General features: G+C 51.6%; 1 protein-coding gene across 1 annotated transcript in view; it reads left to right on the plus strand.

Annotated features, from left to right (window-relative positions):
• ANO2 (anoctamin 2) overlaps nt 1-16,429 on the plus strand; it is a 347,350-nt gene that overhangs the window by 270,589 nt on the left and 60,332 nt on the right. Inside the window, exon 17 of the mRNA XM_061206693.1 lies at nt 15,644-15,755. Coding sequence (XP_061062676.1) covers nt 15,644-15,755 — 112 coding nt within the window. The remainder of the gene's footprint in view (nt 1-15,643; nt 15,756-16,429) is intronic.

Genomic DNA, 16,429 nt, shown 5'->3' on the forward strand with positions numbered 1-16,429 from the left:
CTTTGTGGTTGCGATACTCGCTCATGAAGCATTTTTATCTTAAAAACGAATTTGGTTATCCCATTTCATCTTCACAAACTATGTGTGGTCAGCAAGGGAAGTATTCCATCCTCATTTGACTAAGGTTCAAACTCAGATTCTGCCCCTAAAATACCAGTGTCTTTTGTGCAGTTTTGATGTGCGTTTCTCTCTATCTGGATTGGTGTATTGGTCTCTACCCTGGACCCCACGTGGGCATTGCTTGGGTTGTTGCTCTTGTCTATCTCACACTGGATGTTTCCAGAGGGCTCAGAAGGTGTGGTGTATTGTGGAAGGACCATGGAATTGGGGAGTGCAGTGGGGAGAACCATGAATTCCAGCCCCGGCTCCTCCTCCCTCCCCCACCATCTGTGTGGTGTTGGGTGAACAGGGAACTTTGCTGGACCAAGTTTCATTGATGTTTCCTTCATCGTTGTCCTCCTTCCTGTCTCCTGATCATCACGCCCATCTAGAATGTTGTCAGAGCCTAATGACTGACTATGCCCTTGTCTTCAGCCTCTTCCTGGGGCCCTCAGTCTTGGAACCCCACCCAATCAGCCTTTCTCAGAGAGTGCACTGGGGATGCATCCCTCCCAGTCGGACCCCACAGAGAGCTTCCTTGCACCCTTAAGTCAGATCCAAACTAGCATCTGAGAGGCTCTCAAACACCTTCTTCCCAGTGTCTGCTTCCACCCCCTCCGACCACTTAACTCACAGTCACCCCCCATCACCCTGGGCCTCGCTCAGGCTGCAGTAACCCTCAGTGACCCTCCCCTTAAAGGACCTCTCGAGGTTGCCTCCCTTGTGAATTTTTTTCTGGACACTCAGCCCTCAGTGGGTTTCCTCCACCCACTTCTGGGCTCCACGGGCGCAGACCGTTCACTCCTTGGTTCATCCCTCCGGTGTTGTTTGAGCGTCTGCTTTGTGCCAGGCCCCATTCTGGGAACACAGGTAAAGAGGAAAGGCATGGTCCCTGCTCCAGCTGTCCTGACACTGCAGTCGGGGAAGGATGCACAGGAGACGGGAACATTTCACAGAGGGCGAGAGGGCAAAACAGGGCAATGTGGTGGTGGCTTGGGGCTGTGTACTTTGCACGAGGTGGTGGGGAAAGGACTGTCCAGGTGGTAACATTGTGGCTGAACCCTGAGTGGGGCGGGAGGAGATCTAGAGGGAAGGCTCTAGAAAGAGGCTACAGCACAGCACAGGCAGAGGCGAAGGCACAGAACAGCTAAGGCAAAAGCAAGGGCTTATAAACCAGCAAGGTGGCCAGAAGCTTGGGGTGCTTCCCAAGCAGATAAGGATCTGCTTCACTCCCTGGAAGTCTGTCACATACCGACTGATATCATTCCTGTATTTCCCACTCTTAGACCAGACGAGGCCTTAATCTTAGAATCTCAGTGCCATACCACGAAGGTGTTTATTGGTTCTCGCTCGTGCTGCGTGGTTGGGGTGACAGGACAGGGACTCTGCTTCACGCGGTTGCCGAGGACCCGGACCCATGGAGGCCACGTGGGCACCGTGTTAGGGACAGAGCGCCGGAGCGTGACGTCGAGGCTGTCACAGAGGTGTCGTTCATCACCTCTGCCCATAGCATGCCAGCTAGAAGCAGCCTGATCAGGAAGAGGTTGGAAATGCGTGGAAGCTCGTGGACCTTCCACGAGCAGGAAAGTTCTCTGCCACTTTCTCCAACCAGACGACAAAGCCCTGGAGAACAGCCACTCCGCCTTATGTTTCTTTTCTCTCCTCCCCAGCCTGCTCTCTGGTAGATCTTAGCCCACGCTTGTTGGTGCAGTTATTGGTGAAATATATCTGTCTCTTCACTCATGCATTCAGATTCTTTTTCAAGGAATGCCCGTAGGCGAGGCATCCTGTCAGCCACAGGAGAGGCTAAAGTGAGTGTTTATGTATTCATGGTTTCAACCCTGCCTGCTAACCAAAGGATTTGAGGAACTGTTAAGACGAATCAGGGAAATGCAAGATTGCCACGATGGGGCAGTGATTGGAAGATGCAACAAAGAGATCCAAAGCCTAGAATTTTCCTTAATGGCAGAGTTCACACACTAATGAGATGGTCCTGCACAGCAGGGTGTGACAGGCCTACCTGCAGGCAGAGGTGTGGTTTCAGAGCCCCCAGGCCGCCACGGGGACATAAAGCTGTGGATAAGGCCACCTGATAGACCTAGGGTCCTGCCAAGCTTAGGGGCTTCCTTTGCCATTCTCATGCTGGGTTTAATACCCGTCTGGCTTCCTGCCCCAGATCTCCTGATGGATGAGGAGGCGGTGACCACGTGCTTTGCTCACCAGATGCAAACAGCTGGTGTAAACAACTCCAATGAGTTCCTGAGTGTTTCCTGCAAAGTTGGGTGATGGAAGACCCATTCCCTAGGAGGTCCCTCAACAGGCCCCGGTGTCAGGCCTATCTGAGGTCTGTTCTTGCCACAAATATTTGTGACAAAAGACAGAATTTGTTAAATGCCTTGAGTGTGATTAGTGATAGATAAAGACAGTAACTGTCTACCTGGTGGCCAGGATAACAGCAGTCATGGGCTTGGGTGCAAGACACGCTATCATCTGGAGGCGACACGGTCCTGGTGGCGCAGGGACTGAGCTGAAGTCTGGGGCTGGGGTTGGGGTGTCTGGGGAAACAAAGATGCTTTGGGACCTTGTCGGCCAAGGCACGCTGTGCAAAGTGTGTAGCCTGGTTCAGCAAGTATCAGTCGCTGACATTTGTGAGGATCTCAGTGAACGGGTGGGAGAAGGACTGTCTTAGTCCCTAGTGATCTGTTCTTTCCTGGAGGGGCCACAGGGGGTTATAGGGAAAGGATCCAGTTCCTGGAAGAGGAAGCAAGCAAGAGCTGGGCAGGACATTAGGACACCAGGCACCCAGGCAAACAGGATGGGGCTCGGGCATCTTGGGAGGCCAGGGTCTGAGGTAAGACAGCAGGGGTCACCAGGCAGACCAGCTCAAGGTATGCTTCTGTCTCAGTCTGTTCAGGCTGCTATAACAAAATACTGTGGATTGGGTGGCTGACAAACAACAGAAACTCATGTCTCAGACTTCTGGAGGCTGGAAGTCCAGGATGAGGGTGCCAGCATGGCCGGGTCCTGGTGAAAGCCCTCTTCTGGGTTGCAGATGGCTATCTCCTTGCTGTGTCCTCACGTGGTGGAAGGGGCGAGGGAGCTCTGTGGGGGTCTCTTTTATAAGGGCGCTAATCCCATTCATGAGGGCTCCACCCTCATGACCTAAGCACCTCCCAAAGACCCTACCTCCCAATACCATCACCTTTGGCGGTTGGGATTTCAACATGTGAATTTGGGGGAACACAAACATTCAGACCATTGCAGCTTCCTACTTGGGTCAGGGCACAGGGTACACTGTGCCCGTGAGGCAATGAGCTTCCGAGCCCAAGCTTGGGGAGTATGATGTCTAGTGCTCCTGAAACGGTAGGGTCTTGTCGTGACTGACATAGGCCTGGGTCTGGCTTGGCCTAGAAGGGGCCCCATGTGCACTCTAGCTCCAGGCAGAGTGAGGAAGGCAGGGCTGACACCAGGCTTCTCAGCTGAATAATCCAGCTGCCATGAGCTTGTCTTTGTCGGCATCGTTCTCTGACTCCACCTTCTCCTCCTCCTCTCCTTCCCCCTCCTCTCCTTTCAAACTCTGCAAAGTGCTGGTTTGTGTGTGGGGCTATATGATTCATCTTTACTCTGCGCTGAGGCTCTCCTAGTTACAGGGTTGGGCTCACTGTGTGTACCTGAGACACAATTATTGTGCCAAATCAAAGCCTCCAGTTCTCAGGAAAAGGCTGTGTTTGTGAGTTGTTTAAATATTGCTGATAACCCTGCTCCTGAGTGTCGCTACCAAAGCGGGGGCAGGGAAGTGACGAAAGGAGAGATGGGGAAAGGATCTGATTTTACTGACACCCGTTGTGTACCAGGCACCGGCAGGCATTGTACGTACAGTGTTTCACCTAATTTTCACATTAGCGCCCGGGACTGGTTGTTTCTTTCACTTTATTTATGAGGGGTCTGAAGAGGTTTAGAAACTTGACCAAGATCCAAAGTTAATAGTGGTGTGCGCACACACACACACGCACACACACGCATGCACACACAGCCCGTGCCAGGCCCTGTTCGAAGCACTTTATGTATGTTAGCATATTTAATCCTCAAAATAGCCCCAAGGGTGAGGGTGGTCTCAACCCTCCCACAGGCCCAAGGTCCTCTGGCTGTGAGTGGTGAGGACCCTGGCCTTGGTGTCCTTGCTGAGACCACAGCGCCCCACTGCCTGGTAATACGTAGCTGTCCTTTGGCCTCGGGAAATTCTAAATGTGTTGGGAAAGCAGAAGAAAACACATCAGAGGCTCCAGAAGATTTCAAATGCGACGCACCCACCCATGAGAACAAGCGGGGAGACAGTGGGAGCCAGCCCCCCGCGCAGGCCCGCAGGCATGAGGAGACCTCCGCAGGTTTGCAGACGTTGGGGTCTCACGTGCTTTATTAAATTTAAAAAGAAAACCCTTTTTTTGAAGAATTGAAGTACCACCAGGAAGTCCTGAGTCCAGAATTGTGCGTCCAGTTCTAAGCCATCCTCTGCACAGGCTGTATCTGACCACTGAGGAGAGAAGAGAGGGAAGAAATGAAAAGGAGGGGGAAACTCAGAACCAGAGGCCACTGGGACATCACAAATTCTTTAAAGAGGAACATTTTGGGTATACAGGGATGGATCTAATTTCCCATCAAATGTGCACGACGTGTGTTTTCAGAGTGCGGGGTGAAGGGCTGCTTTCTTGGCTCTGAGCACTGGGGCAGGGGGAGTGGGCTTCCCTGCGGCCTAAGCCTGCACAGGAGCGTGCTTCGGGAGCAGGGACCCATGTGCATGCGTGTGGATGCATGTGCATGCATGTGGATACATGTGGATGCGTGTGGATGCATGTGCATGCATGTGGATACGTGTGGATGCGTGTGGATGCACGTGGATGCGTGTGGATGCATGTGCATGCATGTGGATGCGTGTGGATACGTGTGGATGCATGTGCATGCATGTGGATACGTGTGGATGCGTGTGGATACGTGTGGATGCGTGTGGATGCATGTGCATGCATGTGGATACATGTGGATGCGTGTGGATGCACGTGGATGCGTGTGGATGCATGTGCATGCATGTGGATGCATGTGGATGCATGTGGATGTGTGTGGGCTGGTCTGAGACCTATGCCTTCCAGGCGGGGAGACCACAGTGCTGGCAATTTGAAATCTGGCTTAGAGTCATGTCTGCTGGGTTGTCTTCCTGGTCTGCCACCAGCTCCTGACTGCCTGGGTGGCCTCCTGCCCATCCCATCTGGGAGGCCAGGGGAAGGGTGTGGCCAGGGTGGATTCTGCCATTGTTTGAGGGCCCCCCTCCGTGATGTTGGCTTAAAGTAACTGTAAATGTTGTCTGGGAAGCAGAGGGGATGGTGGGAGGCTGCTGCTAGTAATGCAGAAGGCACGAGCAAGGTTATAGCCTGAGTTTGTGGAACAATTCATTCCAGTTATATGGAACGATTATTAATAACACTGCTACTTTTATAATAGTTTAATACAACTGGCAAGAATTCCTTCCAAACTTGAGCTGTAACTATGAACATGTCTCTCTCATTTTTCCAGTTAATCACTGAAGCACTCATCTCTCCTTTTAGCAAGGAGCCCCATCTCTCCTTTTAGCAAGAAGCCCCATACATTCCTCTCCCTTTCTTTGAGTTTTCTGAAAACCCAGAGCCTGAATCCATGAGAAGCAAGGGAGTCGTGGTGGTCATGCTCTGCTGGCCATGGTTTCCCTCCAGGCCCCTTCTCCCCACGCGTCCACCGTGGTCTGTGCCCCGAGGCCCAGCAGATTCTATCACCAGGTATCCCCACGCTGACTGGTGGCTGGGCTCAGCCAATGGGAAGCAATGGAAGGAGCTTAGGGGGTAGAGGAGACAGAATTAGGGCCATTTCTTCCCTTCCCTTCCCAGAGGTGAGGTGATTTGCCCTCACCTCTGGCAAAACTGCCTTCGTTAAAATCCCTTCCTCTGAACCATCTGAGGTAAACCCTGTTTCCTGGTGGGATGCTGACTAATAGAGGAGGGTCAGGCCAACATCCATGCTTCAGCAGGGAAATACCTAGAGTATGACCAGCCCTTCACTCCTTGTGTGTGTCATTGCTACACCACATTGCTGTCGGATGCTGGCCTTGTCTCATCGGACAGGAGAGGCTGGACCACTGCTGAGATGGTCCCTCCACACCGCCGGTCCCAGACAGGTCACTGGTCTCTTTAAGGAAGGACCGTCCTCTCCTTCAGAGGAAGCTCCATCGAGGGTCTGCAGCTATCAGGGTTCCCTGCAGCTATCAGGACACAATACCTGCATCCGCATCTCCAAGATGTCATTCATCACACAGACCCAGACTCCCTTCTCCCTGGAAATCCACCCTAGTTGCATACAGCCTGTCTTCTTAAACTTTCAAAACACAGTAGATCTGATGATACCTCGTCCCACCTCTCTTTGAGGGAGGTGACCCTCAGTGACTAGGGGGCCCCTCATCACCCCAAGTGATGCCAGCCCACCCCAGCCTTCAAAGAGGTCTCGGTCAGAGATTCTCTGGTAACCTGCTGGCATTTCTCTCACCAAAGAAGTGGAAACAAATGTACAAATGAAAAGTCTAATAGAGTGCCTTGCTACAGCATCCTACTAACAGCAAGTGTTTGCGACCTTACATGGTGCTTTGTGCTTTCCATACTTTTGCTTGGACTTCACAACAAATGTTTCAGGAAGGTGCCATTTTAGGAGTTAGGATGGTGAAGTTCAGAAAGGTAAATCACGTACGTCTCTGCAGGAAAGTGGGACAAAGGTCTTCTTGCTCCCAGCCCAGGACCTCCTCTCCCCTTGTCATAGGCTCCTCGGTAGAGCCGTAGAACACAGAGGACCAGAGCAGAGAGGACCTGGGAAATCACCCACTGCAGGCTGTGGCTTGCCTGAGGATCTGATGCCTCAGAGCTGGCCAGGTGCTTCGGAGGATGGTTCTCAAGTCACACAAAGCCCCACCCGCCTTGGGGCATGAGGACAGAAGCACACAGGCCCAATGACTCAGTGAGTCTAACTTTGAACTCTCAATTTTCCCTCCAAACCTGTCACTTTCACCATTCTTCCCATCTCAGGAAACAGCACTCACACGCTCTTACCAGACCCAAGCATCCTCCTAGATCGCTCTTTTTTTCACCCCTAAACTCCTGTCTGGGAAGTATTGTCTAGCCCGCCTTCAGACATTTCCCAGCTCTGATCAGTTCTCACGAGCTCCCTCCTGACATTGGTCGTGTCCCGCCTGGACAGCCACACAGTCCTGATTTGTCTCTCTGCTTCCGCTTCTGTCCCCCACTCTATGCCCCCCCCCACACGCTTCCTTTCCTGTGGTGCTTCTGACACTCAGCATCACTCTGCCTCGCCCATAAGGTGACTTCCCACTGTGTGTCACGTGAATCTCAGGTCCTTCCAGTGGCGACAGAACCCCTTCCTCTCCATTCCTCTTCCTCATACTTTCTCGTCACTCCGAATGCTCCGGTCCCTGGGACTGTCTGTTCCACCCCTGCCCCCAGCTCCTCCTTCAGGTGTCAGCTGAGAGGTCGCCTCCTCAGAGACCTCTCCTGGCCACTCCAACTAAAACAGTCTCCCTGTCACCTTTTCCTCCTCCTTCTCATCTCCCTGTGGATTCCATCAATACTCACTGCCCTCCGACACGCCCCCCTCCCTCTTCTGGACTGTGCACGCCACATGGCAGGGAGCTCATTGATCCGGCGCACGGCTGTATTGCCAACGCCCAGTGCCTGGCACACGATGGTCACTTGGTGGACATTCGTTGAATAAAAAAAGATAATGATGGAAAAGGTAAAAACATTCCCTTTGGGTGATCTTCCCCTGGGAAGGCACCAGGGGATGGACTGAGATGGGATTACTCCACCTCTGCTCGCTGGGGGCTCGGTTTCTAATTTATTTATTATTTATTTATCATTTATTTTTGGCTGTGTTGGGTCTTCGTTTCTGTGCGAGGGCTTTCTCTAGTTGCGGCAAGTGGGGGCCACTCTTCATCGCGGTGCGCGGGCCTCTCACTATCGCGGCCTCTCTTGTTGCGGAGCACAGGCTCCAGACGCGCAGGCTCAGTAGTTGTGGCGCACGGGCTTAGTTGCTCTGCGGCATGTGGGATCTTCCCAGACCAGGGCTCGAACCCGTGTCCCCTGCATTGGCAGGCAGATTCTCAACCACTGCGCCACCAGGGAAGCCCAGGGCTCGGTTTCTAGACCAGCGAGTGTGTTTGTGAGGTGACCCCACCAGTGTTGTGTCTGCGGTTGTGACCCGGGCACACCGACCTGTTCTCTCCCTGCTCTCTCATTGCCGTGAGGAGAGCATCCCCATACTGCGGATGGGACAGTTGAATGGGGACCCCGTGTCAAGTGTTGCACAGCGCCGTGGAGTTCTCAGGGATGCCCTGTAACAGAGCACTGCTCTCTGTCTGTCTCCCTCTCTCTCTGCAGGTGCTTGCTCCCTTTTGTGTCCCCTTTCCTTAAAATGTACCTGGGGCGGGGCTGCTAGAGCACAGTAGGCCTCCCGTCCCTTTGTCTGGGGGCAGCCGTCATCTTCCTGACTCTAAGGGTGGGGCCCCTGTGCTTAGAAACTCTCTAGGGCTCCAGGGGTATCTCAGGAACACCCATCCATAATCTCCACCTCTGGGGCGCTCAGTGCCCTGGGACAATGCACTGGCTGCCTGGTTATCCAGCTGCCTGGCTTCTGCCAGGGTGATTCCCTCCCCATGGCATAAATAAGGCAACAACGTCACACAGGAGGCTGGGACCACCTCCACCCCCAAACTCACACACCTGCCCACACACACAAACAGAGGGAAGGCCAGATGGTTGGGCTGTCAGGAAACACTGCTGTTTGTAAAAGCTGGATCTGCCCTGGGGGAGAGGCAGGGAGCGCCGTGGCGCCTTTGCTTTCTGACGCAGCCTCCATCCTTCCCAGAGCCGTGCCAGGGCTGGAACTGGTTGAAATTCACACCTGGACATCGCCTTTTTGTCTTGTCGCCATCATTCTGTATCTGCTGGATTGTCAGGGACACCCATTAGCATGAGCTGCTCTTCCAAAACTACGATTCCGCAGCTGACGTCCTCTCACTCGCCATGCTGTTTCCATATGACGAGGGTGGTGCTCTGAGGACTTTGAATTCTGAGCTGGCCCCCTGAGACTCACTTGGGCTTTCATACTAATTATTTTCCAAGGCAGTTTACAGCTGGGTCATTTATACTCATGTTTTTTCATGACACAATGCATCCGAGGTTTAACACTTAAAAGAAAGGGGGTTGGGTAAGGGCGCCACACGGGAATTCTCTGATGGTCTCTCCTGGTCCTAGAGCCTGCCCTTTGTCCGAAATCTGCTTCAGCTGGTGGTGAGCAGGTGAAACTCTCAGATGGCCTCCAGTCAACCTGGGGTGGCTTCCTGGGAGAGGTGAGATTTCAGGAGCCTGTGAATGCTGGAGAGGGGTTGCACTCTCCCTTCTCACACTCTGTCCACGTTGACTCTCCTCCTCTCCATCCCCGTAGCAATTGATATCTAAAGACACTCTATTTGGAGTTTTATGAAACACAAGGCTGGTCCATTTTCTCATGGGCTCAGTTTGGGACCACTCCAGATTCTGTGTCCTATCAGGGGATGGTGCCGTGTCCTGAAGTGCCCTACCTGTGCTGTAGACATCACCCCACCCCAAAAGGACCCTGAAAAACCTGTTCCACTTCACTGTTGTAGGCGGGCGAGGTTCCTCATGTTGGCTGTTGGAAGAGACCTATTCTAAGATGGGCACAACATTGTAAATCAACTAATTATACTTCAATCAAAAAAAAAAAAAAAAAAGAGACCCAAATTCGCATGGAGCTCCAGGGCCCCCGTTCTCTCCCTCCCCGGGGCCGTGTTCCCTGGGACCCCCCCCCCACTTCCCCAGAAGTCTCAGCAAAGCACCCAGCATGGCCGCAGAGCTTCTCTGCTGTGGGACCCTCGACTGATTTAGTGGCCTATCAAGGGGATTTGGATTGTTTATTGGAAATGCCCATTATTTATGGTGGCTCCTGGCCTTCAAAGCATAGGCACAGGCTGTTTTTAGAAATAAACCTAATAAATAATAAACAGACCCATGATTCATCAGGATGGAGGAAGGGAGTCACTCATTTCCAGTTGGAGTAAAGAGCTCTGAAGGGACTGGATTCTCTTTGCAGAGAACTTGGAGGGAATTCCTGTAGGGATTGGGGAATCTGCGTACAAAGAGTTCAAAGGCAATTATAAAAGAAAATCAAAGACACGTGCCTCTCTGTACCTCATCCTTAATCCCCTTCTAGCCACATTTACAAGGTGAGTTTTCCAAATTTTTAGATCCCCAGACCTGATTACTTTTCAGGTGACCTCAGTTTTCATTTTCCTACCCCCCAAAATATTTAAAATTGAGACACAAGATGTTATTAAGTTACTGTTGAATTGGTTGGGCAGAGGCTCAAACGCCAATTGAAAGTGATCCCTCCCGCCCTCCTTCCCTTCCGTCCCGCCTTCCTTCCTTCCTTCCTTCCTTCTGTCCACTGAAAAAAATGCACTACCTAAGAGTTGAGAATTATGTTTTATTCAGTGGACTTTCTGATTACTTAAGCCCGGGAGGCAGCCTCTCAGGTAGCTCTGAGGGACTGCTTGGAAGAGGTGAGTGGGGAGCCAGGATACACAGGAGTTTCTGCAACAAAAACCAGGTAGTTGGACCATCGAAAGATTACTGTTAGTTAAAGAAAAACAGACAAGTTAATGCATTTAGCGCTTTTCTAAGTTTGAGAAGATGCAAGAGTCTGGGCTCATTGAAATCATCTCTTTGATAGGCACCTTAACTATCTAGGGTCAGTGTCCTGCTTTTCTCCGTCCTGAATCCGTTCAGGGTGCACAGCCCAGGGTGGCTGCACTGGCTGATGACTCGATGGCTGCTACGTCCTTTGTTTACTGATAAGCGGTGACTTTCTTCATCTACCCTCCCTCCCTCCCTCCCTCCCCCTTCTCCTCCTCCTCCTTTCTCTCTGCCTCTCTGTCCCCAGTCTCTCTCCTTTGTAACTCAGCTACAACAGGGTATGGCGGGGAGCCTGTGTTCACGCCCCTGTGCTCATCTTGAAGTCGGACTCAGTCCTTTGGCACATCCCTCCCCTAAGAACCCATCCAGGATTCTTTGACACTGGTAAGGAACGCAGTTGTAATGAGTCTTCACTGGAGAGTCTATGGAGAGGCAGATGAGGGGGTCACACTACAAATTACACAGCAGAAATTAATGGAAATTTCCACCAGGCACCCCCCACCTGTCACGCAGCAGCCCCCCTCATCCCCTTCTCCTCCCTTCCCCCTCCCAGAGCCCTGGCTCTCGCCTTTTATGGGTCCTGCATCTACCTCCAGCACCCTTATCTCTTCTCTTAAGTAGGGAATTTAACTCTCTCTGGCTGCTCCTCTCATATCTTCATACCGTTATCCTGCTCAGCAGACAAAGGTCCCTCCTTAGGCTTTGCCCTCCTTGCAGTGTGACAGGGAATTTTTAGTAAATGACAAATACTTCAGTATTTACTTCTTCCAAATAATGTTTTTTTTCATGTCACGTCATGTCATTCATTAACTCAATAAACGTGCACAGTAGAGTACTATACATCTGACACCAGCTGTGGTCCTCCCAGAAGATGTATCTCTGTGACCTCACTCATTGTGAAAAAGCCATCCAAACCATACATGGTGGGGGCGGGTGGGAGGGGGTGGGGAAGGTGGTGAGGTTAACAGCCACTTCGGGGTTCAGAGTTATGAGATCTTAAAACCGAAAGTGACCTTAGAAATCGATGGCAGGCACTTCCACCTGGGCCTCAGAATTGTTTCCTCTAGTCAGAGCGAAAAGAGTCAGGTTGAAGAAGTGGATGTGGATCTGGAGCTCGGGGAGGGCGTGACGAGTATAAATCAACAGAGTGGCCCTGGCCTCTTTGTAGGGCAGGATTTGTAGCAGGGAGGGGAAGGCCTTCTAGGTTAAAGTTTGAAGGGGCTTTGCTAACATATGTAAACTAAAGAAGAGCTGGCAGAAGTAGCAGTGTTAACCATAAATGGTGAGTACAAGGCATTATCCAAATGCTTCCTGGGCTAGGCAGTGCGATTGCCCAGCACTTTTATCCATGGGGTTGCACATGTGTCTGTCCATGTGTGGCAGGAAGGAGAAAACCACAAAGCCATCTATTGGCTGAGGGATATCATGGTAGACTTTTCCAACCTCATCTCCTGTAGAATTAATGACGATGTCTCCAGACTCCCTAGCAGGCAATGCTATTGCCAGAATTGTCTGGAGGACCTCAGAAAGCTTGGGCTGTGGTTCTGTGGGGTGGGGACAGAGGATCACCTACAGGTGATATCTGCCAGCAGAATCCTCTTGCCAGCAGGATCACCTACCAGCCATGTTCTCCATCGATTGGTAGAAGGTGATCAGTAATTGCATGGAAATGATGCCTGGAACCTCAGGGGGCTAGTCATGTGCACAAACATCCAGCCTGTGACTTCCCAACTGTGCTGTGGAAAGCAGGGCTGCTGGACCTGCATGATGGTGATGGTGATGATGATGATGGTGGTGATAATGATGATTGTGGTGATGATGATTGTGATGGTGATGATTGTGATGGTGATGATTGTGATGTTTAGGACAACATCATATACTGAGGTCCACTATGTGCCAAGCACCTGGCCGAGTGCTCTATGAGCATTCCCATTGTGTCTTCGGGGCAACCCTGTGAAGGAGGTATCATTATCCTTTTTATATAACTTCACTTTTCTAATTACATCTAGCATTTGAACTCAAATATGTCTGATGCTAAAATCTGCTCCTACAGCCATCTCTGTATCAAAACAAAACAAGCAAATCATCCCTCCCCTCAACACACAGCTGAGAGGGAATGGGAGCTCTGTGGGTTCAGCATGGCCTGCCAGGGCCTCTAGGACTGTTTGCCAACATCAGTGAACTAAAGTGGGTTTTAGGATGGAGGGGAGATTGGAGAATGAACACGTTTTCAGTGTTGCTGGCTCTCCAGGACCGACACCACATTTCTCATGGGGACCAGGACGAGTAACTCTTCATTTTCCCTTCCTTCAGCCTTAGGGGAAAATCAAGGCCAGGAGCACAATAGTGATGGTCGTCACTAAGCTTTCTCATTCTCAAGTCCCCTCCCAGGGCCACAGGTGCCCGGGGGCTCACGTCTGCCTGGGGCCATCTCCTCGGCCGGCCTCTGCTCACGCTTGGACCGCTGCTGACGCTCCGGGGTATCATCTGCCAAAACTCAAGACTATGTTGTAGGATCACCAACGAATGAGGGGCTCACTACGCTGTGCGGGAAGGCAGATCCTGGAAATGCAGCATCCTTCTTCCTGGGATCCCCTCTGCCGTGATGAGAGGGGAGGTCAGACCTTGCCGCTCACAAGGGAACCCTGGAAGAGACTTGGCAGTTTGCCAAAGCCTTTCACAGAGACCTGGCTCAGTGAAGCTCCTGGAAGAAGTGGTGACGTCTTCATTCATCCTGGCAAGATGCAGGGGACACAGCCGGTGCTCAGTGAATGTGCACTGAATAGTGACAAACGTTTCTTAGGTGCATGATGTCAGGCTGGGAGTGGAGGGTGGGGAGGTGAAAGAGGAAGTGTGGTGTAAACATGAATCAAAGATCCTGATTTCAAGGTGTAATGTAGTAAAAACTGTCTTTGGAGACAAGGAACTCTGTCCCCTACTGGCTGTGTGATCTTGAGCAAGGCTCTAACCTCTCTGGGCCTCAGTTCCCTTTATCCATAAAAGTGAGACGTAATCCCTCCCTCACGTAGGAGGAAGTGGAGAGCAGCTTGGAACTGACAGTCATGAGCAGCGCGCACGTCCCTTGGCTGCCGCTGAGGTCAAAGCAGCTCCCTGTCTGCAGGTGTTCCCTGGCTGTGGGAGCGAGCTCGGCCCGTGCGTAGGATAAGCCAGAAGTGCCGGGGAGTCAAGCCCAGCAGTGGCCTTCAACCAGCGAGGGAGTCCTACTTGCTCAGGCCTCAGCATGATGATTCCGAGGCTTGCTTCACACAGTCTCTTAGAAGATCCCCAGCGGGACTGAGTCCCAGTTGCCTGCGGCATTAACCCGTTCATGGGCACACCCAGGTTGTCTTCCCTCACTTCTGTGTCTCACCACCCCTCCCTTACCAAGCTTCCTGGGAGCACCTCCCAAATAGACTACTTACTCCCAAATCCTTGACTTAGAGCGTAACCCAAACTAAGACACAGTCAATGAAAGCTACTACTATAGTGATTTTCAAAGGGCAGACGTGTAGATAATTAATACAGAGAAATGTAACGTACTGTAGAAGAAAACAGAGAGAGATTACTGCCAGCTGAAGGCGTCTGGGAAGGCTTCAGGAGGGAGGTGGTGGGGACATTTGATCTGGATGTCAAACGATGCAAGGGCTTTGTGCATGAGGAGATGGGAAGGGCATTCCAGGGGAGAGAACAGGGTCATATGTCCGCTTTTCTAATCCTGTGAAAGCTATTGGCAAGTCAGGTGGGCAGACAGGTCAGGTGGGTCCACACGTGGACTCATCTGGACACAGAACTCCCTGGCTGCTGTGCACTTTGTGGTTTGGCCCTGGGCTCAGCACACTTTGGGGCTCTAGTCAGAGGGCACGTGATGCGGGGTTAGTGCTTTCCTTCTGCCCCTGAAGAGTGTGGCCCAGTAACCTCTTATCTTTGCCAAGCTCTTTGTCGCGGTCTGTGGAGACCCCACTGAGCTCTCTGCCCAGCTGTCCACCGGAGCTCCCGTGGGTCTCAAGTCTTCTGAAGGCACCAGTGAGGTTTCTGCTCGGTGTTTCTCAGGATCCGCCCGGGAACACTGGCTGACTCCCCTGCTTGGACCTGATAGAGCACACTGGCGCTGTCACCCCTGAGGCTGGGACCTTAGGCTCAGGCTATGTTTGTTTCACTTACTTATCTGATGAGCCTCCATCATTTGAATAAGTGGACTCAGGATGCCTCAGCCTAGCCCGAGGATGTCCAGAGGAGTGCTTTCCTGCTAAAGTCAAAGGAAGAGAGAAAGAGGAGCAACACCCTGGTGCCCAAGACAGGCTTTTACTGCTTCTTGACTTCTGTTCACTGGTTAACAAGCCTTTCTGTCAGGGATGTTTGTTCAAGTAAAATCTCTGTAGGAGTGGCAAGTATGCAGGTAAAAGCTGAATTCCTCGTGATGAAGCAAGGGTGGTGGGAGGGTGTTCCGCTTGCCCAGACCCCTCTTTGAGGAGCCCAGTGTGAAACCGTTGCTTGCGTGGATAAGAGGAGGGCAGCGGAAAGAGACAGGTGATGATCGTATGTACGCTTGGCCTTCTGTAGCCCCATATTACCTGGAAGACCATTTGGGACCTCCCAGGTGAAGTCAGTTCTAAGGTGCGAGAGAGATGGATCTCTTAGTTTCTACTCTGAAGGAGTAAACTGACAGATAATGGCTCATGTCACAGGGTCACAGCTCTGGAGAGGTGAGAAATCTGTCTCTCAGTCTGATCAGCTTTGCTCTTCTCTTTCAGAGGTTCCAAAAACAGAGCAGACATTTGAAGAGCGCCTGATACTCAAGGCTTTCTTGCTAAAGTTTGTCAATGCCTACTCACCCATCTTCTATGTGGCCTTTTTCAAGGGGAGGTGAGTATCTTGGTGCCATACATGGAAGGGCAATTGGTCATGAAGACTGAGCCCTCCACTGGAGTCAGCCTGTCTCCATTGTCAATTTACACCCTCGGCCCCATTCCCCACTCCCTTTGCCACCTGGCTGCACTAAATCATTTTGGGTTAGCATCTTCAGATTCTGATAACATGGGAAACTCTGCAGTGATTCGGCTCTGGGCCCTGAAGGGTTAGTCTTAGAGGAATTTGTGTCTCTTAACTTTGAGGCTGTGACTGGAGGGAATTTCATGTCTAGCCAGTGGCTCTTGGATCTTGCAATACAGGTCTGATGGCAACTACTCAGAATTAGTGTGGACTTCACAGATTAGGAGCACAGTCTCCCACAAGACTGCCCTTACCTCAGACAGTACTGCGAGCTCTGGGGCTCTGAGGCCACTGATGGTTCTACCCAACTGGCTACAGCCACTAACCCCTTGGGTTTGATAATTCACTAGAACAACTTATAGAGCTTGGAATGTGCTCTTCTTAAAATTATGGTGTTATTATCACAAAGAGATACAAATACAAAGCGACAAAACGGGAGAGGCATATAGGGTAAGGTCTAGGAGCATCCTGAAAAGAAGCTTCCATGTCTTCAGGATGTCCTCAGCATGTCAGTTTCCTGGCACGTCAATGTGTGTCACCAACCGGGA

This window comes from Eubalaena glacialis, chromosome 11 (genome assembly GCF_028564815.1).
Source record: "Eubalaena glacialis isolate mEubGla1 chromosome 11, mEubGla1.1.hap2.+ XY, whole genome shotgun sequence".
Lineage (NCBI taxonomy): Eukaryota > Metazoa > Chordata > Mammalia > Artiodactyla > Balaenidae > Eubalaena > Eubalaena glacialis.